The sequence below is a fragment of the Pseudonaja textilis genome, chromosome 2 (assembly GCF_049901715.1).
Source record: "Pseudonaja textilis isolate UNSWEBS1 chromosome 2, rPseTex1.2, whole genome shotgun sequence".
NCBI classification, from domain to species: Eukaryota; Metazoa; Chordata; class Lepidosauria; order Squamata; family Elapidae; genus Pseudonaja; species Pseudonaja textilis.
Genome location: NC_141991.1, coordinates 69,845,510 through 69,873,385, shown reverse-complemented (window position 1 = coordinate 69,873,385; position 27,876 = coordinate 69,845,510). Strand labels below are relative to the sequence as shown.

The 27,876-nt window shown below is 38.5% G+C and overlaps 1 protein-coding gene across 11 annotated transcripts in view; it reads left to right on the top strand.

The window, feature by feature from the left end:
• Nucleotides 1-25,719, top strand: part of LARP1 (La ribonucleoprotein 1, translational regulator) — a 96,477-nt gene extending 70,758 nt beyond the window's left edge. For 6 of the 11 annotated variants that reach the window (XM_026696656.2, XM_026696655.2, XM_087924240.1 and 3 more), the window contains exons 6-19: nt 1,164-1,316; nt 2,651-2,813; nt 3,616-3,760; nt 4,717-4,891; nt 7,101-7,270; nt 9,507-9,860; nt 16,010-16,133; nt 16,550-16,755; nt 16,877-16,983; nt 17,244-17,395; nt 17,983-18,127; nt 18,338-18,447; nt 18,859-18,986; nt 20,308-25,719. In XM_026696656.2, the coding sequence (XP_026552441.2) occupies nt 1,164-1,316; nt 2,651-2,813; nt 3,616-3,760; nt 4,717-4,891; nt 7,101-7,270; nt 9,507-9,860; nt 16,010-16,133; nt 16,550-16,755; nt 16,877-16,983; nt 17,244-17,395; nt 17,983-18,127; nt 18,338-18,447; nt 18,859-18,986; nt 20,308-20,544 (2,369 nt within the window). In that variant the 3' untranslated portion in view covers nt 20,545-25,719. The remainder of the gene's footprint in view (nt 1-1,163; nt 1,317-2,650; nt 2,814-3,615; nt 3,761-4,716; nt 4,892-7,100; nt 7,271-9,506; nt 9,861-16,009; nt 16,134-16,549; nt 16,756-16,876; nt 16,984-17,243; nt 17,396-17,982; nt 18,128-18,337; nt 18,448-18,858; nt 18,987-20,307) is intronic. The other 5 variants (XM_087924238.1, XM_087924237.1, XM_087924242.1 and 2 more) reach the window with 1 other exon arrangement.
• The last annotated feature ends 2,157 nt before the right edge of the window (nt 25,720-27,876 follow it).

The window sequence follows — 27,876 nt, the reverse complement described above, 5'->3', positions numbered from 1 at the left end:
TTGCAACCATCACAAGCAGAATTAATAGAGAATGTGGTTGCATAACATGCTGTCTCATTTATTACTGCGATGATTCACTTAATGTCAGAAGTGGAAGTGTTGTAAGGCCAACAGTCACATGATTTCTCATTTAATGACTTGATTCACTTAACAGCGGAAATGGAAATGACATTGCAAGGTCATCACTGTCATTGGGTTTTTGGCTTAGTGACAGAATTGCCAGTCCTAATTACAGTTAATATGCAACGACTGCCTATAGCCAGTAAAGTAGCAGATAATGGGTTTTTATTTTACTCTCTTTGGCTGAAATTAGTTGAAGGGAAATAGGTTTGAGGTAAAGTTGATCAAGCATATGCTAGAGTCAATTTTGATAAGTGAGCTTATTGCTGGATTTAAAGTACTGGATTTAAAGTAATAGCAGTGTTGCTGTTCTTGTGTTTTAATATTTCAGATTGTAAATCAAAATGCATTGCTTTCTTTGTTGAGCCTTACAGACATATTGCCTAATGCAAGCATATATATTGCTTATTCATTAAACACAAACTTAAGCTAATAGCTAGCTACTTGGATTTTTATGCTTGTTTTTGCCTAGTAATGAGGATTTTATAGGGGAAAATTAATGGTTGATTTGTTGGTTGGTTGTTCAGTGGGTATTTTTATGAAGACCAAGGTATAAGAATTTTTGCTTAATTGCTGGTACCATGTTTTGCTATGGTCATTATACATATATTTTACTCTAGGTTAATTTTTTTAAATCATCCTTTTGAACATGGATTCCTTCTTCCATGTTTTTGTAAACCTGTTCCTTACTGCTGACCAATTGAAATGTTTTGGCAAGTCTTTTGGAATATAAAATATCAAGATACTTTGAGTTTTGTTCTGATTTTCAGAACACTTTTTTCTCCATTTAACATACCCCTGCCCCCATAGACTATTCTAAATAACTAGCTGGTTAGGATATTCCTTTTTATATGGCGAAGCCTCCTTCAAACATTGTTGCTATATCTAGCTAAGCCTCCTTTATCTGTTATATAGTAAGGATAGAAGTAGATTGATTCTTTTAACCTCCCTGATTGCTTAAAAATGCCTGAACCTATCAGTTCACAGTCGTTTTAGTGTTTTCATCTCAGTCATGTTTTCTCTTTCTATTTATTTTGTTGCAGGATGGCATTTAGATAACAAGCATGAACGGAATTGGCCTGACCATGATGAAACTTCTAGTGTTAAAAGTGATGGGGCAACTGTTCGTGGTGCTTTCAGGGGCAGAGGACGTGGCCGGGGACGAGGGAGAGGTAGAGGAAGAGGAGGTACTCGGTGTATGTATATTCATAACCACATTTCATGTTTAGAATATTGGTGATGCTGTGGATAAAGAACTGGCAAGCAACATTTTATTTCCACTATGAATATCAGTAATTGAGGATAGCTGATTTGTTTGTGCTAAATTATGACTGAGTATGGTTGGAATCAGTACACCAAGATAAAAGAATTTAAAGTCTTTTCCAAAACCAATGTCTTTTTATTGATTTTTAAGTCCCTTTTTAACCAAAGAATAATATAAGTAAAAGATAATAAATGAATATTAACACAGTAAAACATAATTACACAAAGTATAATTAAATATTAAATAATTAAATTAAAGGAAAAGGAAAGCTTAAGATGATTGATTCTGGCATCCTTTTTGAAAAACCAAGACAAGTGAGCAGTTCTAGAATAAACTTCCCTTGTGAGGAAAAAAAAGTTTCTTATAGTATCTTAAAAGAGTGCCAGTCTTTACAATGCTTCAATAATCTGTCAGTTTTATTGCAAATGACTAATAATTTAAAGTAAAGCGTGCTCCAGGGGTGGCATAAGAAAAGTTATACTGTAAAAGGACTTTTGAAATCTAGTTTTGTAATAAGAGAGGTCCTTCTGCAGATAGTAAACCTTTGGTCCTTAGGCAGCAAGCTTTTGATCCATCTGGTCAGAAGAGTTGTGAAATAGATAAGATAGCTTTGTTTGGGTGTGATGTGTCACTGGTTAACAGCTTATCTGCCATGTTTTATATCACTCTACATTCTCCAGTACCTTTCAAGAGTTTCTAGAAATTAAAGTACATTGCTATTTGACCAATACATAGGGGACTGTTAGCAGATACAGCTGATTCAGAAATAGTTATAGCTGGCACACTGAACATAAATGTGCAAATTTGGTTATTATTGCATTATTGAATTTGGGAGTGCAGGCATTCCCAAACAATACATCTGATTTTTCAGATGTTTAGGGGAATCTTGTGTCCTAACTTTCTACTGACTAGCAACACATTTGTCCTTATTCACACCTCAGCATTATTGAATTCTTGTAACATTATGAGTATGTGCCATATTCTTGGAGTTACGTGACAGGGTGTCAGCAGAATGTCCTATTGGTGATACCTTATTCCAAACCTCAGGGTAACCTTTCCCAATCCTTTCGTTTCAATGAAGAAATGAATATGGGAGAAAATATAGAATTATGTAGATCAACACAGGTCAATGGCCATAATATCAAACAGTAGTCCCCTACCTGGCTATTATATTTTATCTTGGGTGTGTTTGACCAGTGCAATACAGATTTTGTTTGAGAAGAAAAGGTTTTAAAAATGATTCTTTTTATCTTTTCCCTTCTACAGCTCATTTTTATTATCATTATGGATATCGGAAATTTGATGCTTCTGATGGCACACGTACACAGAAATACACTAGTAATATCACTTATTACTTTGATAACATCAGTAGCACTGAGCTCTACAGTGTTGACCAAGAACTGCTCAAAGACTACATAAAACGACAGATGTATGTATTAGTTTTGGTTCTAGGAGTAGTTTTTCAATCTTTTAAAAGCCTTGTTAGATATTTGACAAACCACTTTATTTGGCAGAAAAACTGATTTTATCCATTAAGAAATTGCTAAATAGTCTCTTATTTAGATATATTGTGCTGCCCTTTCCAAAACAAGTAAAATGGCAATTATTGCAGCAGGATCACAGCCTATAATAATAAGCCCTTTCTATAAAATTATTTAGGAGTAGGCAACTGAAAACATTCAAAATAATGGCTGGTATTTAAAGTGGTGATAGCAGCAGAATGCAAGGTTATGTCCAACAGCCAATTGAGAATATAGAAGGAAAAATAAGCAATGTGTAATATAGGATATCTTCTTAGAAACGTATCAGCATATATGTGCCAATTATGTCACTTGCAGGAAAAAGGGTGGAATAAGAGAATTTACTTCTTTTTATATTTCTTTCTTTACTTTCAGTAGCAGCAAGTTTACTAATAACAAAGAGAAATGAATGGCAAGTTTAAGAAATTGGTACTCTCTGGCACAGAGTATGGCAGTGCAACAGGAATAATTCTGATACAATGAATGAGATTATTTTAGGGTAGACATATCTTCTGTTACTATCAAAAAGTATTTCCTTAACCCACATAATATATATTTAAACATAAGTCTGTCTTAGATTGGGACCAGTTTTGAAAACGATGGATATGATATTACTCTTATACTTGAGAGAAACTTTTCTGAAGTGATATTAGTGTAATTTAGCATGTGACACAAATAACTATTTCAATTTCCATTACTTGCTATTTTCAGAGAATACTACTTCAGTGTTGACAATTTGGAAAGAGACTTTTTCTTGAGACGGAAAATGGACACTGAAGGTTTCCTTCCCATCACTCTCATTGCCAGTTTCCATCGGGTGCAGGCCCTAACCACAGATGTTGGCCTTATCATTAAGGTAAGGGATAATCTGTCCACCTGGCTACCTATGTATTTAGACTTGTGTTGTCATTTCACTTTTGGTTATACCATACTATCTCATTCAGTCTTGCACTAAAAACCTATTCCATTGTGATGAAACCTGCAGGAGCAGTGAGGAGGATTTTAACTAAGAGCTTTCTCAGAAAAATGCTTGGATTAAGAGACTGCACTGTCCCAAACTGGGGGAGGGGGAGGCTGAGGGGGTAAAAGGTTCAGGGTAGCCACACCCTAAACTTTCAGGATATATGTCATAAGAAAGTTACAACTTTAGTTTGGCAAGATTCTGTCAATTGGGTGTAAGTAAAGGAGTGGATTGGATCTCACTGTGTCATCTCTGGGCTTGGGCCTAACATCCACTGATACAATGAATGTGTGTCACTTTATGAGTTTGAGTTCATTAAAGCTCTTAAAGCTGCCATGTCATGGTTCTTGAGAGAGATAATCATAGATGTTTTAGATCTCCCATTCCTGTACTGGATTAAGTCAGAAAATGGAAATATTTGCAGGTCATATCTGTGTCTCTTCATTACCCGGATATGCTTGGGAGTAGGAAAGCAAGTATACTAATGCTAAAGTTGGCTTTGTTCCTTTGTCTGCCTTTGGAATGAATGGGATGAGAACATTTAAGAAGGACAGGAAAAGGCCAGAAATGTTTAAAGAAAAAAAAAACCCAACAATTTCCTCAATTTCAGCTATGTTCATATGGCACTGTAAAACATAATTTCTTCATATAAAAACAATAATTTACTTCCTGACTCCTAAATGACTGCAGCATATCTGATAATTTTTAAATTATTTAGTGCTTAATGTTCTTTTAGATTTTTTAAGACTCCTATTTCACTATTAGATAAGAGGTATCTGAGGAATATTTGCACTACCCCTTCTTGCCTTGTTTTAATATATTAATGCTGAAAATGAGGGGTTGTTTTCTAGGCATTAAAAGACAGCAAAGTAGTGGAGATTGTGGACCAGAAAATCAGGAGAAAAGAAGAACCAGAGAAATGGCCTTTGCCTGGCCCTCCCATGACAGACTATACACAAACGGACTTCTCTCAGCTAATCAACTGCCCAGAATTTGTGCCCAGGCAGAACTTCCAAAAAGAGACAGGTCAGTACAAATGGAAAATATGAAAATCAAATATGTTCCACAAAATATGTTGATTTTTGTTGTTGCTACATAATTTGAGATCAAGCCAAACATTTATTTTACAAAACAGCAGCATTACAAAACGTCAACATTTCATTATTTAACCCAGAGTCTCTGGGTTATTAAAGATAATAATTTACCTTACATGGGCATATGTTAACATTTAGTGTTGCTCAAGCTCAGCCTCTAATAAATCCCTCTAATATGGGATTTGATCCTATATGAGAAGGCAAACCTGGCATATATTTCTGAGAACCCTGCAGGGCAAGGAGGAGGAGGAAATGCCTTTCTTGTAAATACGCCCAGTGGGATTTTGGTTGTGGCACCAGCCACAACTTTGTGTTGTGTGCGTGCGTGCTGTTGTCTATCAGGGGACTTTGAAGATTGCCAGAGGCACTATCTCAGATAACCACATGTAATACCTTACCTATAAGGTTGGCTCTAAAAATCAGTTGGGAGTTCAGCTATTGTACCAGTCTTTTTGCTGCATAGCAGTTTCCTTGCCTACTCTGTTTGAGGCTGTCTTTGGCCTGGCAATAGAATTTCCAAGATTTATGATTCTGGGGGAACTTCAGTCTATCATCTTTGGGGAGCAGACTGTATGGAAGTTCATGGCCAGCATGACAACCATGAACCTGACCCAGTTTGTTGCAGGTCTGATCTATGGGAGGGGGAGCACCTGATAGATCTGGCTTTTGTTTTGGGGCACTGGCTGTGTGATTTGGACGTGGGCAATATTATATGTCTTGTCATTGACAGCCCACTGCTTTGTGATTCTGGAATTAGTCTTAGCTCTGAAAGAAGTGGTGGTGTGCCCTATGTCAAGCAATTTGGAGGTACTCCTGCTCAAAGAGCTGAGGGCAGTTGTGTCCAGGGTACTTTTTCTACCTATTCTTGGGCTGGGAGGTTAGTCATTTATCCTTGGTCACCTCCCAATTGGACTGTTACACATAGTTGTACAAGGGGCTGCCCTTGAAAATCATATGGAAGCTTCCATTGGTCCAGAAGGCAGAAGATGGATATCTGAAGGTATATCTCATTATGCCCATGTAACACTGCTGCTTTGCAAGCTGATAGATTTCCAATTGCAATCCAAGTTGCTGGGGATTGTCTTTAAAAACGCTACATTACATAGTACTAGGTTACTCAGTTACTTCTCCCAAGGCTGATTACATGCTCCACATGCTCCCACAGGGAATGCATGCAAGTTTCTTTTATTTAACTCTTGTCATCTTATGGGAACTAGGACCTTTTCTGTGGTTGCCTCTGGTCTTTGGAAAGATTTCCCCTCCCTGACATATAATAGGCCCCAAATTTTGCCTGAGCCTAATGTCTCTTGAAATAAATAAAATTTTGATTACTTCATAGCAGATGTGTCTGAACATTCTATGAAACCTGTTACAATAAAATTTTGTGCATTGAGTAGCAGTAGACTGGGAGTACAACTAGCTTGCTTTGCTCGTGCCAGTTATTGTTCCATTTGGCTTCAGTTATCGGTTGCCAACACCTAAGCATGCAATCTGGATAAAGAGTATCTCAGGTGCATTTTTGTTTGTCTTTGAAAGCTCCCCATTCTGAAATCCTGACATTGGGATGTACAAACTTGCCCCTTATGCTCATGTTATGAGTATGTTGTGAACACATTTTGTAGTGATCAAACAGGTTTCTGTCTGTTTCATAATATGTCTTCCAGTTGTATTTTTCTGATGATAATGCCAAAGCATTCAGATAGGGTTGGACAGGTACTGTATGATGTGTGGGGATTTTGTTAGAAAAGTGGATAAGAAAAAAGATTAAGTAGCCAAGAGCAGGGGTGAAAATTTAAATAACTATTAAGAGTATTAATTCGTTTTATTGTAAGGAATTTGACATCCCATTTGATAAAAAGTAAAGTTGGGTTGGTTTTATAAAAATGAAAGGCCAAGTAAAAATACTGACAAAAATTATATGACACAGTCTACATGTTTTATACATAGTTAATGTAAATTAGAATTAAAATATATAAGTGACATCTTGTTCATTTGTCTAAAAGTTGACTCTCCGGTAGGAGTGCTATTTCTTTATTTCCTTTTCTTCCAAGGCTAATTTATATTATTGAGTTATTTTTGTTGATATTTTGCAAATCAAGTAATTTGCATGTACAGATACTTTATTTAAATACATGTTACAGAATCTGCTCCTGGTTCTCCCCGCTCTGCCAGTCCCATGCTAAGCAAGACAGAGGAAGTTAGTAATTTGAAGACAATGCCTAAAGGTCTGTCTGCCAGCCTGCCTGACTTGGACTCAGAGGCGTGGATTGAAGTGAAGAAGAGGCCTAGGCCATCTCCCATCAGACCCAAGGTAACCAACCAATGAATCACATTGGAGGCCAGACTTTCTACAGGATTTAATGACAGATGTAGTAGATAGATACAGAAGACAGACTTAAAAGTTATTCACAACTAGCAGGGTAAAATCTTTACCTTTTTTTTTTTTTAACCTTGCAGAAGATTTTCAAGAGATTGACTAATATAACACTCTAACCTTAATTGCATTAAATATGTTAGATATCTCCACTCTTGGAGATTGGGGTTGAATTCAAAACTCAATAGCTCTGTGTTTGAAATTTGAACCATTTGTGCAACTCCAGTGGTGGACATTTTTTTTTACCTCAGACAGAGAAACTCTGGCAAAGCCACAAAAATAAAAAAGGGATGACAAACAGTCTCCAACGTTGTTGATGTGTTTTACAAGGCTATGGGTTTGTTGGCTTGTTTTAATGCAACTTTTGATTGCCAAAAGTACATACAGGTAATCCTTGTTTAACGAAGGTACCTGGGACCAAAATTTCTTTCACTAAGTGATGTTTTAGTAAAACATTATAACATAGGAGCCCATCATTTAGAAATGGCAATCCTGGCAGTCCCTGGTGCTGTCATTAACTGAATTCATTAGCAAGAACCCACCTGAATCCAAGCCGTTCCTGGCTTGATCTCTCCTGGTCCTGAGCCTTGGTAACGTAAAGGACTGCTTCCTCTGCCCTTTTGGCTGCCTGCTGCCCCTAATGCCTAGCCCTGCCAGTCTTCATACCTCCAGTCAGGATCTTCTTTCATACCATCTTCTTCTTCTGTGGCAGCGGTTGCCAACCGGTGGGCCGCGAGAAAATTTTGGTGGGCCACAGAGAAATCTCACCTCCAGAGCACTCCCCCAAAGCAATTAATCCAGGCTGCGCAGAAACACAAGGCTGTGCTGCCCACATGGCCCGAGGGAACCCTCCCTGCCCACTCACTCCTTACCTGGCAAACTTACCTGCTAAATTGCTATTTTTCCTTTTTCCAACCATCATCTGTTCTGCTGTGCTGGGAGATTTACATTAGCTAGGAAGCAGGAAATGGTTGGATTTCTTGCTTTCTAGCTAGTCTTTAGATCTTCGGCTCGGTTTTTAAGCACAGCCAAACCTCCCTTAGGACTGAAAGTTCTATGATTCAGTGCAGACTCATGGCAAGCAAATTTGAGAGACTAAGCAAGCCGATGGCAGATAGATAGATCACTGAATGATTCTGAGAGCAACTCTATCTGCCTGCCTTCTTTGCCTGATTTTGGGTAAAAGTTGCTCTTTTTTTAAATAAAAAAATCAATGTTTATATACATGGTGTGTTGTGAGTTAATTTTGTGAGTTTGCTTGCTAACAAATTTTATGAGTTTGCTTGCAAGCAAATTTTATGTGACAGACTGAGCTAGCCAATGGCAGATAGATAGATTTCTGAATGAATCTGTGAGCAACTCAATCTGCTTGCTTTGTCTGATTTTGGGTAAAAGTTGCTCTTTTTTTATAAAAAAATCAATATTTATCTAAATATGTATAATATTTATACACAAGCCATGCCCAGCCAGTCACATGACCACCAAGCCACACCCACAAATTAGGCCATTCCCACAGAACCTGTTAGTGGTCCCTGGGATTTAAAATGAGTTTGGTGGTCCCTGAGATCCAAAAGGTTGGTAACCCCTGTTCCTATGGCACCTCACTTGGGGCTTCCCTCACACCCTGCCCTGGGCTTCTGTTTGTTCACCAGCGAGACCTTCTGTTCATGCTTCACCCAGGGCCTTCTTTCCTGCAAAAAAGGGCTCTGGATAGGACACAAAATAAACCCTAGTTGCAGTGGCACAACTGTGGTTAATGGGAGCAACTAGTGGCAGTAGGTAGGTAAGTGGCCAAAGGTGTTCATAAACCTGAAGTGGCCCTGAATTTGTTTATGAGACCACAAGGGCACTACAGTGACCAAAACTTTGAAGATCAGTCATAAGTTCCTTCGTCTCTACTGTCATCACTTTGAATAGTTATTGAATGAGTGGACATTAAGGACTACCTGTATAGTTCTGCCCTTCTCTTAGTCTTCCTGTGTCGGCTGGTATGTCATGTGATGCAGGATTAAATGAAATGGACTTTGTTTTCAAGCCATCTATCGTAGGTGAAGGTTTTGAGTTACTTATCTTGAGGACAAAATTGAGAATTCATGGCAGTTTTCCTGTGAGTGTTGCAGTACAGCTTAGTGCTCCACCATCTCCTATTTTAACATTATCTCACTTTTACCAGAAAACAGAAGAGTCTAGAACATCACTGAAGCAGAAGGATCAGGATGAACCAGAGGAGTTGGACTTTCTTTTTGATGAGGAAATGGAACAGATGGATGGTCGTAAAAACACCTTCACTGATTGGTCAGATGAGGATTCAGACTATGAGATTGATGACAGGGACGTGAATAAAATTTTGATTGTAACACAGACACCCCCCTATCTACGCCGTCATCCAGGGGGAGACAGAACAGGCAACCACACTTCCAGGGCAAAGATGAGTTCAGAATTGGCCAAAGTGATCAATGATGGACTATATTACTATGAACAGGACCTTTGGACAGAACAGTTTGAACCGGAATATTCTCAGATAAAGGTGAGAATTGGGTTTTATTATCCTATTCAACATGAAATGAATATAGTGTAGATGGGACTAAGCAAATATTTTGAGGCAATTATTAAAATCTGAATCAATATACTAGTACAAAACCATTTTCCCCACCCACCTATATGAATATGCGTATCAGGAAAACTTAACCAAGGGTAGATTTAGAAAGTAGATGTTTACCTATCAGGCATTTCTTTGGTGGGGCTCCTTTAATCATCAGTTAACTTTCTCACGTCTTAATACTTTGGAAAGCTTTACCTTTCATCTTATATCATGGGTGAGGAATTGATTACAAATGTATTTATGAATGCCAGATTGTCTGCAGTTATGCTTCTATTTTGGATGCAATTTCCTTTTGATTAGAACACTTCTATAAAAACCAATATACTCTCAGATAGTGCAATGGCTCAGTGGTTAAAGATGCTGACCTTGTCAGCTGGAAAGCTGACAGTTCAGGTTCCAGATCTGGAACACTACACAACGGGGTGAATTTCCGTCCTTGTCCTGGCTGCTGCCCACCAAGCGGTTTGAAAGCATGCAAATGAGATTAGATAGTTAGCCCCAAAGGTGTTTTCAAAAGGACTTTGTTTTCCCCTGAAGACATTTCGCTTCTCATCCAAGAAGTTTCTTCAGTTCTGAATTGAAGAAGCTTCTTGGATGAGAAGCAGAATGTCTTCAGGGAAAACAAAGCCGAGTTGCCTTTTGAAAAAGCACCTTTGGGGCAACCTTGACCTTGATGACTGAGAATCTCCGTAGACAGATAAATAAGTACCACTTCAGTGGGAAGGTAACAGTGTTCTGTGTCTTTGTGATTCGGTATATAGTCATGCAGGCCGCATGACCATTGAAGTGTCTTTGGACCACACTGGCTCCCTTGGCTAAGAAATGAAGATGAGCACTGCCTCCTAGAGTTGGAAAAGACAGGGGAAACCTTTACCTTTATACTCTCAGACATGTGCATGGCTATACTGTCTGACAAATTAGCTGTTAACTGTATTAGCAGAGTGCTTTGGAGAGGAAGTTCTACCAATTGTTTCCTACTACCGTATAGATTATGATCTCAAGCACACTGGCCACCTGATCATTCTTGGCTACAGAATATTTTTCCTATCTTTTTAGGCATGAATAAATTAAAGGCTTTTTATCAACATAGCATATTAATGAGCAAATGTTTCTTTGGGTTTGTTACAGTGCCTTCTTTGTTGTTTTAATGTAGTTATTATGACTTATTTCAGCTTATATGGTGACTTTATTGTACACCTACTAGAATTATATGACGTGTTATATTTCTGATTTTTGGAGAACAGTTTTCCATCCCTAGTAAGATTCTATATTCTGATCCTGAAAATGTGAGGACACTGTTGCTACATTTATATCATGTCACTGGAGGATGAAATCAGCCAGCTTCTGGTTATAGATTTTAAATAACAAAAGTTACCATCACCTTTGTTCTGTAATAGAATGCTATTACCTTAAATTGATCCCTTTCAATCAAAGAGTATGTCAAACACATATCTTTTTGTCACTTAAAGACTTTTTAAATATGATATATAATTTGTATTTGTTGAAGGATTGGTATAAATTTCCATCACCTTCACCTATTCCCTACAATCTAGACCAGGGGTGTCAAACTCAAGGCCCTTGGGGCTGCCCTGGAAACAGCAAAGGACCGGCCCACGGTGTGTCTGCCAGCAAAAATGAAGCTTGGGAGGGTTGCGGGCAGCCCTCTTGAGCTCAGTTTTCGCTGACAGAGGGTTACAGGAGGCTTTCATAGACAAAAATGGCGCTCGGCATCCTGTTTTCATTGATAGAGGGTTGCGGGAGGCCATTGCAGGCGAAAATGGAACTCGGAAGCCTGTTTTCGCTGGCAAAGTGCTCGTGCCAGCACAGGCACCCCCAGCACGAGTAACGTTGAGCTGGCCATGTCCCCCAGCCATGTTCCCTCCCTGCTGAGGTCAAATACAACCCAGATTTGGTCCTCAATAAAAATGAGTTTGACACCCCTGATCTAGACATGACATTTGTTGTTGTATATACCAGCATTCTAACATATTTTAACAGAAGTTATACAGTGCATTCAGAAAGTATTCTGACCCCCTTCACTTTTTATCAGTTTTGTTACGCTGCAGCCTGATTCTACAGTTGTTGAAATTCACTTTTTCCCCGTCATTAATTTACACTCAGTACCCCATAATGACAAAGTGAAAACAAAATGTTAGAAATGCCTGTAAATTTATTAAATAGAAAAAAACTAAAATATCACATTGGCATAAGTATTCAGAACTTTCACTCAATACTTTGTTGAAGCACCTTTGGCAGCAATTGCAGTCTTGAGTCTTTTGGGGTAAGACACGACAAGCTTTGCATACCTAGATTGGGGGATTTTCTGCCATTCTGCAAATCCTCTCAAGCTCAGTCAGGTTAGAATGTGACCGTCAGTGGACAGCCATTTTCAGGTCCCTCCGGAGATCTCCCATAGGGTTCAAGTCAGGGTTCTGGCTGGGCCACTCTAGGACATTCACAGAGTTGTCCCTAAGCCACTCCTGTGTTGTCTTATCTGTGCTTAGGATCGTTATCATGTTGGAAAGCAAACCTTTGGCCCAGTCTGAGGTCTGAACGCTGTAGAACAGATTTTCATTGAGGATATCACTGTACATTGCTCCATTCAGCTTTCCCTCAACCCTGACCCGTCTCCCAATCCCTGTTGCCTCCACAGCATAATACTGCCACCACCATGCTTCACTGTTAGGATGATATTGGGCAGGTGATGACCATTGCCTGATTTCCTCCAGACATAATGTTTAGAATTGAAGCCGAACAATCTTTATTTCATCAGACCAGAGAATCTTGTTCCTCACTGTCTGAGAGTCCTTCAGGTACAAGCCTCCCAAGTGGGCTTTCATGAGTTTTGCACTGAGGAGGTACTTCCATCTAGCCTCTCTGTCATAAAGCCCATAAATTGGGGGAGGGTTGCAGTGAGGGATAGATATCCTTCCAGAACTCTGTCCCGTCTTCACACAGGATCTCTGAAGCTCAGTCAGAGTGACCATTGGGTTCTCTTACTAAGGTTTCCCCCCCCCCCCCAATTGCTCCATTTAATCTGATGGCCAGCTTTTGGAAGAGTGCTGGTTGTGCCAAACTTCCATTGGAGAATTATGGAGGCCCCTGTGCTCTTAGGAAACTTCAGTGCAGAAATTTTATTGTTGTTGCTCCAGATCTGTGCCTTGCAATAATTTTGTCTCTGAACTCGGCAGGCAGCTCCTTTGACCCCATGGCTTTTGCTCTGCTACAGTGTGCATTGGCAGCTGTGAGGCCTTTTATAGAGAGGCTTGTGCCTTTCTAAATCATGTCCGAGCAATGTAAGGTGGACTCCAAAGTGTAGAAACATGTCAGTAACAATCAAGAGAAATGGGAGGCACCTGAGCTACATTCCAAGCGTTGCAAAGGGTCTGAATACTCAAGCCAATTGATATTTCATTTTTTTCTTTTTAATAAATTTACAGACATTTCTAAAATTCTGTTTTCACTTTGTCATTATGGGATACTGAGTGTAGATTAATGAGAAAAAAATCAATATAGAATCAGGCTGAAGCATAACGAAATTGACAAAAGTGAAGGGGGTCTGAACACTTTCCAAATGCACTATATGTGACTCAAAGCATGCCTATTTCTGTATAGAAATTACATTCAGGAACTTGTTTTTTCAGATTTATCTGCTATCCTTGGACTTGCTGCTTTATATAGCCTTTTTTCAGTCCTTTTCTGTAAAGCAGATTCTTATATCATTCTATTGCTGTGTTATTTGCCCCTCTAATTTTTGGTTGGCAAAGGGACTCTGCCCCTTATGTGGAGAAATCAATCTGATCAGCAGCCCTTTCGCTTTCAAAGAGGCTGGCTGAAAAAAAATATTTCCAAAATCTAAGCAGGATTTGGCTCTGCATTTGCAGCCATTCTGCAGAAACGAGAGAATTCCTGTTGTAATTTTGAATGGTTCCAGAACCATTGGTTGTTTTAAAAAAAAGGACTAACTGTAATTGGTGTAAATCCTAATGCTAACAAAAGTACTTTCTACTTGTACTTTGGAAATATGGGAGAAGATGCTAAATTAAAAGTCCAAGGTACCATTTTCTGTAGTAGAGCTGGAATCATCATCAAACCTTGGGTGACATCTTTTGACTATATCTTCATATTAGTTTGCACAAAGATCAATCTGCACTTTAGCTATTCTCTAAAATTGTAATGATTAGCCTTATTGAGTCAACTTTGCTGTTTCTGTGTTAACTTCTTCCTGCAACAATGTCTCAGATATGTTTGAGCTTGCTGGGATAAATGGATTGGGCAACCAAAGTTTTGGTAGGAGTAGTTAATTTATTTCATAATAGGTATTGAACCATCTTCAAAATTTGGAATGTAAAACGAAGATGATTTTTGCTAACCACAATATTGATTGGCTAAAACACATGGCACTAAATTGGGTTGGTAAATAAAGCTCTTACAATATTTCTGGTCTTAAAAGAGATTGGATCGATAATTAAAATTAATGGTGCTTAACAGATTTTACTTGGGTTTTTTGGTAGTCACTAAAGATACTAATTTGGAGCAGATTAAAATAGTTTGTTAAAGTTGTTCTTGGGTTACAACAGCAATTTGAACCAGAATTTCTGCCACAAAGCAATACAGTTGTGAAGTGCAATTTTATCACTTAGTGGTGGCATTGCAACTTGTTATCCCTAATACCAGGACTACATGAGTTGTTAAGTGGGAAGAGGTAAGAATCCCAGAGAAGGAATGTGGGTGTTGTGTGGTTGTATATATTTGCCATGAGCAGGTGTTACAGAGTGCACAAGGTGCTACACAGTGTAGGCAAGGAGGTGCTAGGAGGGAGGGCAGAAGTGGCTGCTGTGGAGGGCGAGATTCCTGGGATCTTGTCTCTGTTTGCAGGGCTCCTTGGGAGAAAAAGTAGCTAGAGCAAGTCATGGGAGCAGTTTGTGACTTTCCCTACCAACTACCCAATTCTGTTTGCTCTGGACAGCTGGCAGGAAAGGCCACAAATAATGATCACCTAACTGCAGGATGCTGCAACCATCAGCTGGTTGCCATATGCCTGAATTGCGATCACACAAATGCATGGGTGCTGTGATGGCAGGAACTTAAAGGACCAATCCTATAGGCCGAGGGTGTGAAACCTGCGGCCCGCAAGCTGGATGCATCATGCACAGGCCATGCCACCCCAGCTCCACAAATGGGCAAAACATTGCAAAACATCACGTGACGGCAATGTGACACAGCAAGTTTGACACCTGTGCTATATACTTTCAGTGCCTTTGTAACTTTGAACTGAAAAGTGGTTGTAACCTGAGGACTACCTTACCAGAGATGGCAGTAACATGCTTAGAATAAATAGCAGACTTTTACAGCACTTCACCATTACTTCTAGCTTGATAAAAGAAAATTCAGTGGTGAATAGAGGAAGATTTGTAGAGTACTTTGTGGCATATTATCTGAGGATGTTTATACTAAAATGTAATACAGAATCATTAGATAGTTGTGGGTTCAGTAAAACATAATTGGATAATTGTATTTGAGCTGTTCATACATAGATAAGAGAAAGGCATTAAACTGTCTGTTTTGTATATCATCTCCCCATAGTTGGTTGCTCCTGAAATTTCTCAGTTCCTGAATGTGACTCCAAAGATGAGCTGTCTAAGTATGGAAAAAAATAGTTAAAATAATGTGAAGAGGAAGTGAGAATGTTACTTTCATGAACTCCTTTTATTAATTTTTTAACCTGTCTCTGATGTATGTGAATGGGAGGCAGATATCCAAAAATGAACATTTGTCACAATTTCATTGATTTTAGTCTTTTGTGGAATTCCTTAACTAAACTACAGGGAAGCTTTGTTTTTAAATTCTGATGATTTGTCTTACATTGAGATGGTGAGATACATCACCGTTGATATTTTGAAACTTTATGTGCAGTTATTCTGGATAGTCACCTGTTTAGGGACCCACTTCCTATGTCCCAAATTTACAGAGATTCTTGTGAGGTTTTCACGCTTCTTTGATTTGACAGATATAAAATGTAAATCTCTTCGAGTTGTGTATTTTAATTTCCTTTGTGATCTTTTGAAATGTAGCAAGAAGTAGAAAACTTCAAGAAAGTGAATATGATCAGCAGAGAGCAGTTTGACACACTTACCCCTGAGCCTCCTGTTGATCCAAATCAAGAAGTTCCCCCAGGACCACCCAGGTTCCAGCAAGGTATGGGTTTGCACAGACTCACCTATTAAACACATTTCAGTAGGTGTCTTCCACATAGGATCTTTCGACAGTCAGTCCGCACTGCTGTATTTTTAAACTGTTGCTCTCTGGTTTTCTGGGTTTATTTATTCTATTTTATTTTTTGCTCATAAAGCATCTAGAAGGTCTTCCTATTTTTAATGTTTATCAAATAGATACATCTGCCTATCTTACACAAGGTGACCTTGATCAGCATACATTAAAAATGTTATATATATTTCAGGGTGCAAATCCATCATTTTATGCTTGCTTTTAAAAACTTCGTTGCTTTTTCTTAAAGGGAATTGAAAACAGTTTCTGAGCATGGATGAAGTTTTTATTTTTTTTTCTGTATAAACAACATAGTTTAATCATTACTATTTTTTTTTTCATTGTAGTTCCAACTGATGCTCTGGCAAATAAACTCTTTGGTGTGCCCGAACCTTCAACCATTGCACGATCTCTGCCAACAACAGTGCCAGAATCCCCAAACTACCGCAATGCAAGAACTCCCCGGACCCCTCGTACACCTCAGCTGAAAGACCCCACACAGACACCTCGGTTTTACCCAGTGGTTAAGGAAGGCAGATTGATAGATGCCAAGGTAAGGCCTGCGCATCAGCTCCTTTTATATGCCTATAGATATTGGGTATCTCTTGACACAGCTAGAATTTTTGTGAACTTTTAGTGTTCATACAGAATGTGTCATGTGCTTCTTCTTACAGACACCCCGGAAAAGAAAAACACGGCACAGTTCAAATCCCCCAATGGAATGTCACGTTGGTTGGGTGATGGATTCTCGGGAGCATAGACCTCGAACAGCATCCATCAGGTACTAAAAGGCATGATGATTTTCACTGAAGTTGAAGAACAAAAGATTGGGAGATCCTACTGAAGAAACTGTATGAGTTCTCTTCATTCTCATAAGTCAATGCCCTCTTTACTCAAAACAATTCCTTAATTGGCAATTAAGACTTTTTCAGAAAAAGCTTGTCAGATTACAGTCTGATTGACTGTAATGTGTCTATATTTGTTTTTGAACATTTGAGCAGTTGGTTCTTTTATTGATATTTTTTTTCAAAATTTATCTAGTTCCAGTCCATCAGAAGGCACCCCAGCTATAGGCAGCTATGGCTGTACCCCACAGTCATTGCCTAAGTTCCAGCATCCTTCCCACGAACTCCTGAAAGAGAATGGCTTCACACAACATGTCTACCACAAGTATCGCCGGCGATGCCTTAATGGTAAATTGTGTAGATACTACTGAACTTGTCATGTGTTTGAATTTTGTGCAGGTTATAATGAATAGAGCAGACAGTTTGCCTGTATCTTGGCCAAATTTAGCTTCTTGGCTATATTCTTTGCAAATCTTCATTATTGTTTGAAGTAATAATCTGTAAACTAAATCTGCATGTAGTGCAATGAGCATGGCTTATTGTGAATTGGAGGGGGGGGGGACCTTCTCTGTTCTGCATGGTTATCTGTTCACTTGTATAAAGCAATAGGTGAGCATGTAGTTTAATCACTTCTAATTGGTGTGGGCCGTTTTGAAGATAAAGCTTCCATTCATTTAAAGCCAGTCTTTTTCCATTCACTATATAATATCATTTAAGATTACAGTCCTTTGGCTGCTTTATAAATCACATTGCTACAAAAATGTTCTCTATCTGGCTTCAAGATCCAAAGGCTCAGGCATTCAACAGATTTTGTGTATAACAGAAACATAATAATGGAGACTGTGTGTATTTTGTCTTTAGGATGAAATAAAGTATTTTAATTAGCTTGCACTTTAAAATAGTTCGTAAGTGTTTTCTTCTTTGTTTTTATCCAGAACGGAAACGACTGGGCATTGGCCAGTCCCAGGAAATGAATACTCTCTTTAGATTCTGGTCATTTTTCCTCCGGGATCATTTTAACAAGAAAATGTACGAGGAATTTAAGCAACTGGCTCTGGAGGATGCAAAGGAAGGGTACAGGTAGGTCTAAACCTGTTTATTGCATCATTATAGTTGGCATTTTAAATATAGAAAGGGGGACACATGGATCTTGGCATTAGTAAAAAATATGGTAATAGCCCTTTTAAAGGGATATTAGATGGATAATTTGACTTAATCAAATAAACTCATGTAAGAAAAATTAGAGCATCTGAAGGAAGTAGTGGTGTTATAAATAGTATGGTCTTGCAGGTATGGATTGGAGTGCCTCTTCAGATATTACAGTTATGGACTGGAGAAAAAATTCCGGACTGACATATTTAAAGATTTCCAAGAAGAAACTATAAAAGATTTTGAGGCTGGTAAGTGATATTTTTTCTGGTAGCACATACAGAGGCTGATATTTGAGGGAATTTTTATGCAAATAAATTGTGGGACATTTGTCCATAACTATGTAATCTTACTTTAGAATAAATAGTTGGAGTTTTGATTACTCTCTGATTCCAAAACTTTAGTAAGAGAAGCTGCTGACTTCTGAGGCCAAGATCACCTTTAGCTTTATGCTCTTTTGTCTTAAGTAAAGAGAAGGCCAGCTGCTTTCTTGTCCCTTTTGTCTACATGGCTCTGGGTATGTGTATAGCTAATAAAAAGTCTGTTTTCTTGTGTTGCTAAGTTGCCAATTTTTGTCACTCTTAACATTTGCTGAAATGAAATTGCTATGGCTTCCTTTGTGAGATGAGACTTATTCTTAGTTTTTTGTCCCTTGTTAATAGGCCAGCTTTATGGGTTAGAAAAATTTTGGGCCTTCTTAAAATATTCCAAAGCCAAAAACTTGGACATTGACAGCAAATTGCAAGAATACCTCAGCAAATTCCGCCGCCTTGAAGACTTCAGAGTTGATGTGGGTACAAATTACTGTTTCTTCCTTGTAATAAAAATATTTCTAATGATTGTGTTTACTCCAAAGTTTATGGCTATATCAGGCATAATGTGAACAGAGTCGGTTAATAATAATGTGTTTGAAATAATATGAAGTGATAGGGAAATTCGGCTTGTAAATTAATTGCAATCACTGGCTTAAGTGTCTTTGGGCCTGACACACTCTCAGCCAACCCACTTTATAAGATCGTTGCTATGAGGAAAAAGAAGGTAAAATTGGGTTTTACAGGGAAGGTCACAAGTCATGGATACATGATGTCTGCCTTAACAGTGATTCACTTAACGACTGGAAAAAGTACGGTCACATGATGTCTCACTTAAGTGCCACACTAAACAATTTTTCCAGTTTCTATTCTATTTATATTGTGCTTGTAAGCCACAGATTATGTATGTATGTAAAGGGCAAGATAAAAATATATTAATAAATATATTAATAAAAACACTACCAAACAACAATATCTATCTTTGGAAAGAAGTCAGTGGGGGATAAAAATGCTAAATCCAATTTAAACAACTGGTTGACTGTGCATTAAACCATAGTAATAGTAATAAATAACAGCCAGTTTGGTATAGTGGTTAAAGCATCAGGCTAGAGATTATGAGTTGTAGTCCCATTTTAGGCTTGAAAACCAGCTGGGTGGCTTTGGAGCAGTCACTTCTCAGCCCACGACACCAGGCTCAGGAAACAAGCCAGAGTTGGTCAATTCTTGTCCAGCCAATGGATTGAAATTTGATTTAGAAAAAAAAAAGTGAACCCTACACTTGCCTGAAAGTGCTAAGCAGAAAAAACAATAACAGTTATTTAAAAAAATAATAGCCCATTCATATATCTTCTGATAATTTTGAATGAAGGTATGGATATCAAGACTTTAGGAACTAGAATTAGAAACCATATTTTGGAGTGGACTAACATTCCTGAGGGCTCATCCTAGTTTATCCAGTTCTGACATGACAAAGTTGAGTGCTGCAGGTCACTATCCTCTTCAATTTTCTCCTAATTTTTTTTTTCCAAATGACTATAAAATCCCTTAACATTTCAAAGTAGAATGAAAAGATTTTAAGACCTCAGTTTTGAAAGTGTGGGCCAAGCAATAAGTACTAAAGAAAGGTGGGGCTGTGAAGTACTATTATTTTTTAAAAATATTATAACAAAACTCTATATATTTCTATATATTTCTCTTTCTCTCCCTCCCTCCTTCTCTCTCTCTCTTTGTAAATCATGAATCTTGAAGCAATATTGAGATGCTACATAAATTGATCTAATGGCTTTTTTCTCATTTCAGCCTCCTATAGGGGAAGAAAGTAGCCACAAGAGATACGCTGCAACCATAGGAGTGGATGGAAGGAAGCGATACCCATCTCAGTCTTCTAGCAAGACTGTTGACCATACTCCATCCAGTCAAATGTCTGCCTCATCCAGCCAAGTCCCCAACTCATCAAGCCAGGAAGATGCCAAAAACCTGAGCCAGCCACATGCAGTTTCCACAGCCACAGTGGAAACCCAAACAGTGGGGAAGTAGACATACTAGAACTTCCAGTGGAAAAGGGGGCAGGAGTTGGAATGTCAAAGTCCAAGACCAGGCTGCTTTTGGGAGGTGGGGCAATACAGTGCATATGATTTTTCTTGTTGGCTGGAAAAACAAGATGATCCAAGTTGAATGCATCTTTTCCCTCGCTGTGATTAAGTCATTGATTGGAGCCAGACCATCACATTTTCATGTCTTAGCGCCTTTCAGGGGTTAGGTTGGGTTGGGAAAGGGGAGATTTTTTATAAATATAAATATTATATATATATTATATATATATATCAAGTTTTAAATTATTGATAGAAGTTTGTTTGGATAAACCAAAATTACTCTGCATCATGCAGCCTCACAGTCCAGCTCCTTCTCCTCCCTCTGAACACTTAACAACTATGCAGCCCACTTGGTAAGCTGGAAGTTTGGACCGAACAATGTAGTGTTATTTGGAGAACTAGCCTTTGGCTTTCCAAGTTCAGCAGGCATCGCCCCTTCTGGATATAGCAATGTACAAGAGGAGTCTCTGCTACTATCACCACCACTTCTGTTGTGGCTTCCTCTATGTTGCTCATCTTTTCCATCAGACACCTACGACTGGAAATGAACCAAAGGACCCTGGCTGAAAGTGGGCCCACTTACATTGGGCTTGCCCAGTTCTTTTGCGTGATGGGTAGAACATAAACTTGCACAGTGTCTCCCCTCGCATAGGAATGCTAAGACTTGGCTAAAACAGCTTTCACTTAAAAAAAAAAACACAAAACACAAAAAAACTTGTTTAAAAAAAAATCTGTTTCTTTTGCTTCCTTCCTTCAAAATTAATAAGTTGCCTTATTGTGGAGTTGGGAACTTGTAGGCATCCCTGACTTGAGCATTTTGGGAAAATGGCATCTCCTTGGGAATCAGCCAGACTGATATATTTCTGTTTCCTGTTCAGTGACTCTTGTCTGCAGTAGCTGATGACTGTCTTCCCTTTAACCCAGCTGTGATCTGCATCAACTGGAACAATATTGTTGAGATCTAGCTGAATGTTGGTTCACACCACACGAACAGCTTCTCTCCAGAGCAGGGGGGATACTGGGACACTTCAGCCTGCAACTTCTGCTATTGTGTAGTTGATGCTGATGTATGTGTATCAACTGTTTTAGTGTCCTTTCTGCTACAACTGCATCTGCCATTGCTTCACTTAGACTTCCAGGTGCACCACCATTTTTTTCTCTCTCCCACCAAGACAGGACAGGATCTCATTTGTTGTTTCATGAAAACTTCCTATTCCAGGATAGGCAGGCAGTTGCACCAGGAAAAGAGTAATACACAGAGTGAGGGTCTAAATACATACATCCTTGCTTTTCATCCATGTGGTTGAAGAATGTGTGTACAGGAAAACAGTTTTATCCTAAACAAAGTAGGATTTTTATGTCCAATCATTTCTGAATTTGAGGTAGCTTACTTGTTTTGATTACTTGCAGAGGATTCCCTTTCTGTATTCTTTCTAACAATAACTATGATAATCTGCCTCCCTTCCCTGGAATGACCATGTAGCCAAGGATGCTGCTGTTTAGACTGTTGGCTAGTTGCAGGCATTACACGTACAGACAAAAAAAAAATCACTTCATGAATTGGAACCATATTTGCTGTGTCACACCACTTTATAGAAAGCACCAAGCTTATCTTGGCTGCTATTGGGCTAACTGCTGGAACTTTCAGAGGCTATTCGCATGGCTGAAATTATGTCCTGAACTATTGGTGTGAACAGCAGAGAAGGAAATACATGCTATATCATGTTTTTGAAAACCTGGTTTGTTTCTCTCTGCATTTTGTTAACTTTCCTAATGTTGTATTGGTGTTCTGCAGAAAAATCAGCAGGGGGAGGAAGTTCATTATGTCACCCCTGCTTACCATATAGCTCCAAAAGGGGATAAATGGTAGTAAAAGGGTGCAATACTGTAAACAGGTCCTATGTACTATGTGGTCCTATGTACTATGGCTTAAGTTAAAACAGTCCTCTTCTTCCCCCTCCTTGGTAAAGCATGTGCAGAGAGCTTTTCTGTAATGTTGAGAATCGGTATCCTCCATTCCCTGTACCTCGTGCACTTAGAAAAAGTGGGGCAAGGCAGACTGCATCTTCTGTGAATTCTTCTGCCAGAACTGTCATATATCTTGGCTATTTCCACATTTTAGATTTCATGTTTCAGGTGTATCCTTGATATTAAGTGCTGGAAAGTACTTTTGTGAGACAATAACAGACCTTAAGTCCCGCAGTTTGTCGTTTGGAGCAGATAAGCGTTAATTTAGTGTTTCAAGGAGTGTGATATTAGGGCGGTTCATTGATTTATAACCTCTTGTGGATGGTTTGGTACTAAATACGTAGATAACTAAGGAGATGGGACTTTCTGCCTTGGGTTAGTGCTGTCTGATGTTACTGTTTCTAGCTGTATCAAGCTTGCTTTAATGGGAGTTTGCCACAGAGTATTCATGAGTGATAGTGCAATGGCCACATAAAACACACACTATGGTTCTAGCATGATTGAATAGCATCAGGGTATTGCTTGCTTTCTTTGCTGTGTCACTTGTTATAACAAACCTTCATCTTGTCATTAAGGCATGAGAAATGAAAATGAGCATTCCACTGTTTTCACCAGGTGCAATTACATTGTGATGTTGCAGAGTATGCTGAATTAGGAGAACCATGCTAAAATGGAACTAACAGTTGGGAAAAACACGGCCATTTCATGAATTGACTGAAATCCTTACTATCCCAGGATTTCAATGGGCAGTTAGGCAGGTGGATTGGAATGCCTGTATTTTCATTAGGACTATTGCAACTACAAGATATGCTGCCATGTAGTGTCCATCAGTAATTTTTGCCATGCAAACCTTGTAAACCTAAGTATCATAGTTGCAACATGAAGTAAACCATACCTTTGGGAACTGTGAGATAGAAGCAAATGCTTATGTGTCAAAACCAATGGGATACTTGTTCAAAAGCATTCTTAGAAGCGAGTCTGGACATTTGTTCTGGCAAACACTGAAGAATTGGGCTCTTCTGAATGTGAACGCTGCTATGTGTGGTTATACAAAAGTCACTTTTGCAAATTTAAGATGAGCACTAAGAAAGCAGTAGTAGATTGTAGGAGAAAAAAATAACATTATTAAAAACTTGTGATATCTGTAAGAATGCCACATGATTTTTTATCAATCTGACAATGCTACAGGTTGGACTGTATAAAAGTTTACTTGTTGAGAGAAGTTATCACTGAAAGAAGGTTTGGGAAGATTTATTGAGGACAGACTCTTGCACCAGCTTCGAAAGACATCAGTAGAATACGTTGTAGTCATGTAATTATAGGCTTACCCGTAAGTCAGAAGGCATCACATCAATCCTATAAATAGAAGAGATTTCTTTGGCAAAAATAGGCTCGAATACCTTGTTGGGAAGTGAGTGGATGTTAATAAAATTGTGAGTATGCTATGCTCTCATAACGTGGGAAAGTACCTTCTGGGAACAGAAGCTTTCAGTTGGGATTTAGAAGCTTTCTGTGGTTTTCTAAAGCCTAAGATTACTAAATCTGAGAAAGTTTCTGTTCCCCAGTGCAAAGCAAAAGGCATTTTAAAAATAACTGGTCATTCTGGATAGGTCTAAACGTTTATGGTCGGATAGAAGGGGAAGTTGAAATCTGGCTTAGAATAGACAGGAAAGTAAGTGACCTTTATTATGTGTTGGTGCTGTCATGTCTCTCTACCCCTTTTTGTTCCTCACAATTTTCCAGTTATAGTGCAAAGATTTGTATTTGCCTTTCTTGCTCCTGGCAGCTTGATTGTACTATTAATACACAACATCAAAACCTTTGAGTGCTGCCATACATTTTTGTTCATTTATTTACTTGTTTAAACAGGGCTGGGCTGGGAGTTATTTATGCCTTGCTTATTTTCTTTTGTTAAACAATCAAATGTGTTAATACAACAAATTTTGGTGGTCTCTGTCTATCCATATCAATCTTCTAAAACTTGGATTTGTCAAACGATTAGAAAGGCTTAAGAGGGAATGTATAGTTAGTATTGTTAGATGCCTCCATCTTTAAAAAAATCAGTTTCAAATGAGTGGTTTATTGGGGGTGGGAGAGTTCATCTCAGCAACATGGGTTTGGACACTTTTTTTAAAAAAAATCTCGATACCTTTTCTGCTAGTTTACATTTTCACTTTCTGAAGACACTTGAACATAGGACCGACTTATCTGTGATGAGCATATTCTATGACTGGATACATGAAAAGGGCATGGGCTTAACCATTCCTGTTTGGTTTTACAGATTTCGTTCTTCCAAGTCTGGCCCTCTAAAACCCTCCTTTTCTTTGGTGACATTATTTTTGCATGTATTCATGTTCACAGAAATGACTCATATTTTGGTTATTGTTCTTTTTTCCACATTCTGTATCATGGTACAACAAAATGGCTTGGGCCATTGAGATCCCACAGCTAAGGATATGATATCCTTGGTTTGAGCTTTTGCCCTCCAAGACCACTTTCTGATAATAGCATTTATGTGACGGCCAAATCTTTCCCCTCAAAATTGTTGGATTAATTCCTGCAGTAGTGCACAACTATGATATTTGGAGTTTCACTGGTGTGAAGTCTGTATTAAGCTGCTGAAAATGTTGGATGAACAATCTGGAAAATGTGCCATGATTGTTTGGTACACAGGTGAAACTCTCACAGTAGAAAAGAAAATCTGGTATACTTGCTTTCCGTGAGCAGGATGCATATGTGTGTGTGCTTGCTGCTAAAGACAAACCAAATACGAGTTTGTATTCACTTTCAGCTATATTTATTCTTGGGGGTGGGGTGGGGAATCTTTAAAAACAACTGTTACCATATATCACCTGGGAGGAAAAGATCTTAATATAGCCTACCATGCACAATCCCATCTCCTGTTAATAGTATATAATTCTTGACCCATGTGCTAGGATCATCACATTGGGGAGGGGGGAAAGGAAGAGGAAAATTGTAAAATACTTGAATGAGAGCCTGTATTATAAACAGTAATATTATTCAGAGTATCTGCTTTATAGGCTGATGTGACTCATTATTCTAGTAGTGCTTTTAGTCCTTTGTAATTTGTGGTAATTATGCTTTTTCCTTTTTAATACAAAAATGTATAAAAATAAAAAGCTCAAAAGACCATGTAGTTTCGTTTTCATTGCTTTGATTGCATTCACTGTTCTGTGCCCATTGTGGAAATCCAATCCTCCTATCCTGATCAAATCTTCCATAGGAAAGGACCACTTGATACGGTGTTGTCGGGTAAGAAATTACACTTAATATTCTCAATTTTACTGGTTCTGGGTTGAATGTCCCTGTGCCCTCGCTGCAGAATGAATCTTGACTGCCAGTTCAATTATTTTCAAAATGGCCAAAACTTGTGGCAAGCCGGACACTCAAACTTCTTAGAAATGTTGGTGAAAAGTACTAAGAAGAAAGCGCATACTTAAGATAATTCAGAATAAAAGACATCTCAGTATATCAGGTTCTCTGAGTCCTAGTAACACACACAAACCCTACCTACTCCAGATTTGATTCTGTGCACAAGCAAGAATAAATTCAACCAGGCTCCATTAGTTGCCTAGAGCATGCTAATCTAATAGGCCAAAATTCTTTGCAAAAAATTGACAGCATTAGTCAGCTGAAAAGCAATCTGAGCAATCTTGCCATAAGGAAGGACTGATGATAATTTTCAGGTTAGTCATCTGTCCTGAAACGCAAAACATCTAATGTCTGAACCTAAGTATAGGTCAGGTGGCAGGCTCTCAACACAGGTAGTCCTCAATTTATAATCAATCATTTAGTTACCGATAGAAATTACAAAATTTCTGAAGACTTACAGTTTTCCAGAGGATTTGTGGTATCCCCATGGTCATGTGATCAAAATTCCGACAGCAACTGGCATCTGTTTGACTAGCAATGTATCTGGGGTCATGTGATCACTTTTTGCAACCTGAGAAGGCAACATCAATGAGATTAACTCTCACAACTGCGGTAATTCACTTAACTGGCAAGACAGGTCATAAAATGGGACAAAACTTGCTTGGGCTCAATTGTGGTCATAAGTTGAAGGCTATCTGTAATATGGTATATATCCAAGGTTGCCATGAACTGAACCACTTCAGATCTTTGGCTCTACAATCTTGCAGCAATGGAATCAAGCAGTTTAAAGCAGGAATGTTCTTGAGCAGCAGGGAAGCCAATGCAATTAACGCCCTAGAGACCAGCTTCAACCACAGGGTCTCCCATCCAATTATCTGATTGTATATTAACATGTACTTGAGTACAATTGTTTAATCCGCTGACTCCATCTACAGATGGCATAGTCCAACTTGTATTTTCCCATCTTCTCTACTCATAACAGGATTTATTAATGTCAAAGTACGCTGTTCACTGCATTCCTGTGGTCAACTGAATTACTCAATCTGTATCAAACTGGTTTGGCAAGATTTACTGTTGATAAATCCATTCTGGCTGTTGTAAGCAATCTATTTTGTAAATGCTTACAAATCAAATAAATAAAGTATTCTGCTGATGTGCTGTGGATAATGAGCTAATCGGTATTTAGTTACCCAATTCCTCTTAAAAATAAGAATATTTGCTCTTCTCTATCTGGGAATCCACCTGATTATCCCATTTACAAATCAGGGATCAAGTTGAAAAGGTTACATTGTTATGTTATACATTGATTGTAAGTTTTTATAATAGGTTGAGAGCTTTGTTGATTGTATTTTATTAAAATAGTATCTGTTGCTAAGTTGTTTTCTTGGGAAGAATGCACTTGCTCAGGGATTTTTTTTATTTTCTATAGATAAATTTATTTTCCTTCCTGGAAAGATTTGGTTACACAAATGCTACATTCTGAAACATTTTCAGCATTGCAAAGCACTGCATGGGTCAATCTGTATCAGTTATTTTCAAGTGTACCCACATAGTGAAAAAGTAAACTGGAGTAATACAGAATGACTGGGGTGGGGGGGAATAGAAGGGACAGCAGGTTGCTCTCTTTAAATTGTGCTCTGTAACGGCACATCCCCCAGTACACCTACTTTATGAATCAGCACCCAGACACTGTGCTCAAAATTGCTGATCATCAGCCCCCAAAATCTGAGGGCTCTGGGTAGAATTTCTATTTTTCCCAATAATCTTATTAAAAATTATATTAAACAGGTAAAATACAAGAACCTAATACAAAAATATTAAGTGTGGAAGAATCTTCCAAAGGGAGATAGTAAGAAAAACGAACTCCTTCATTCATGGCAAATATATTTAACATTACCTTATCACTGTCTCTTAA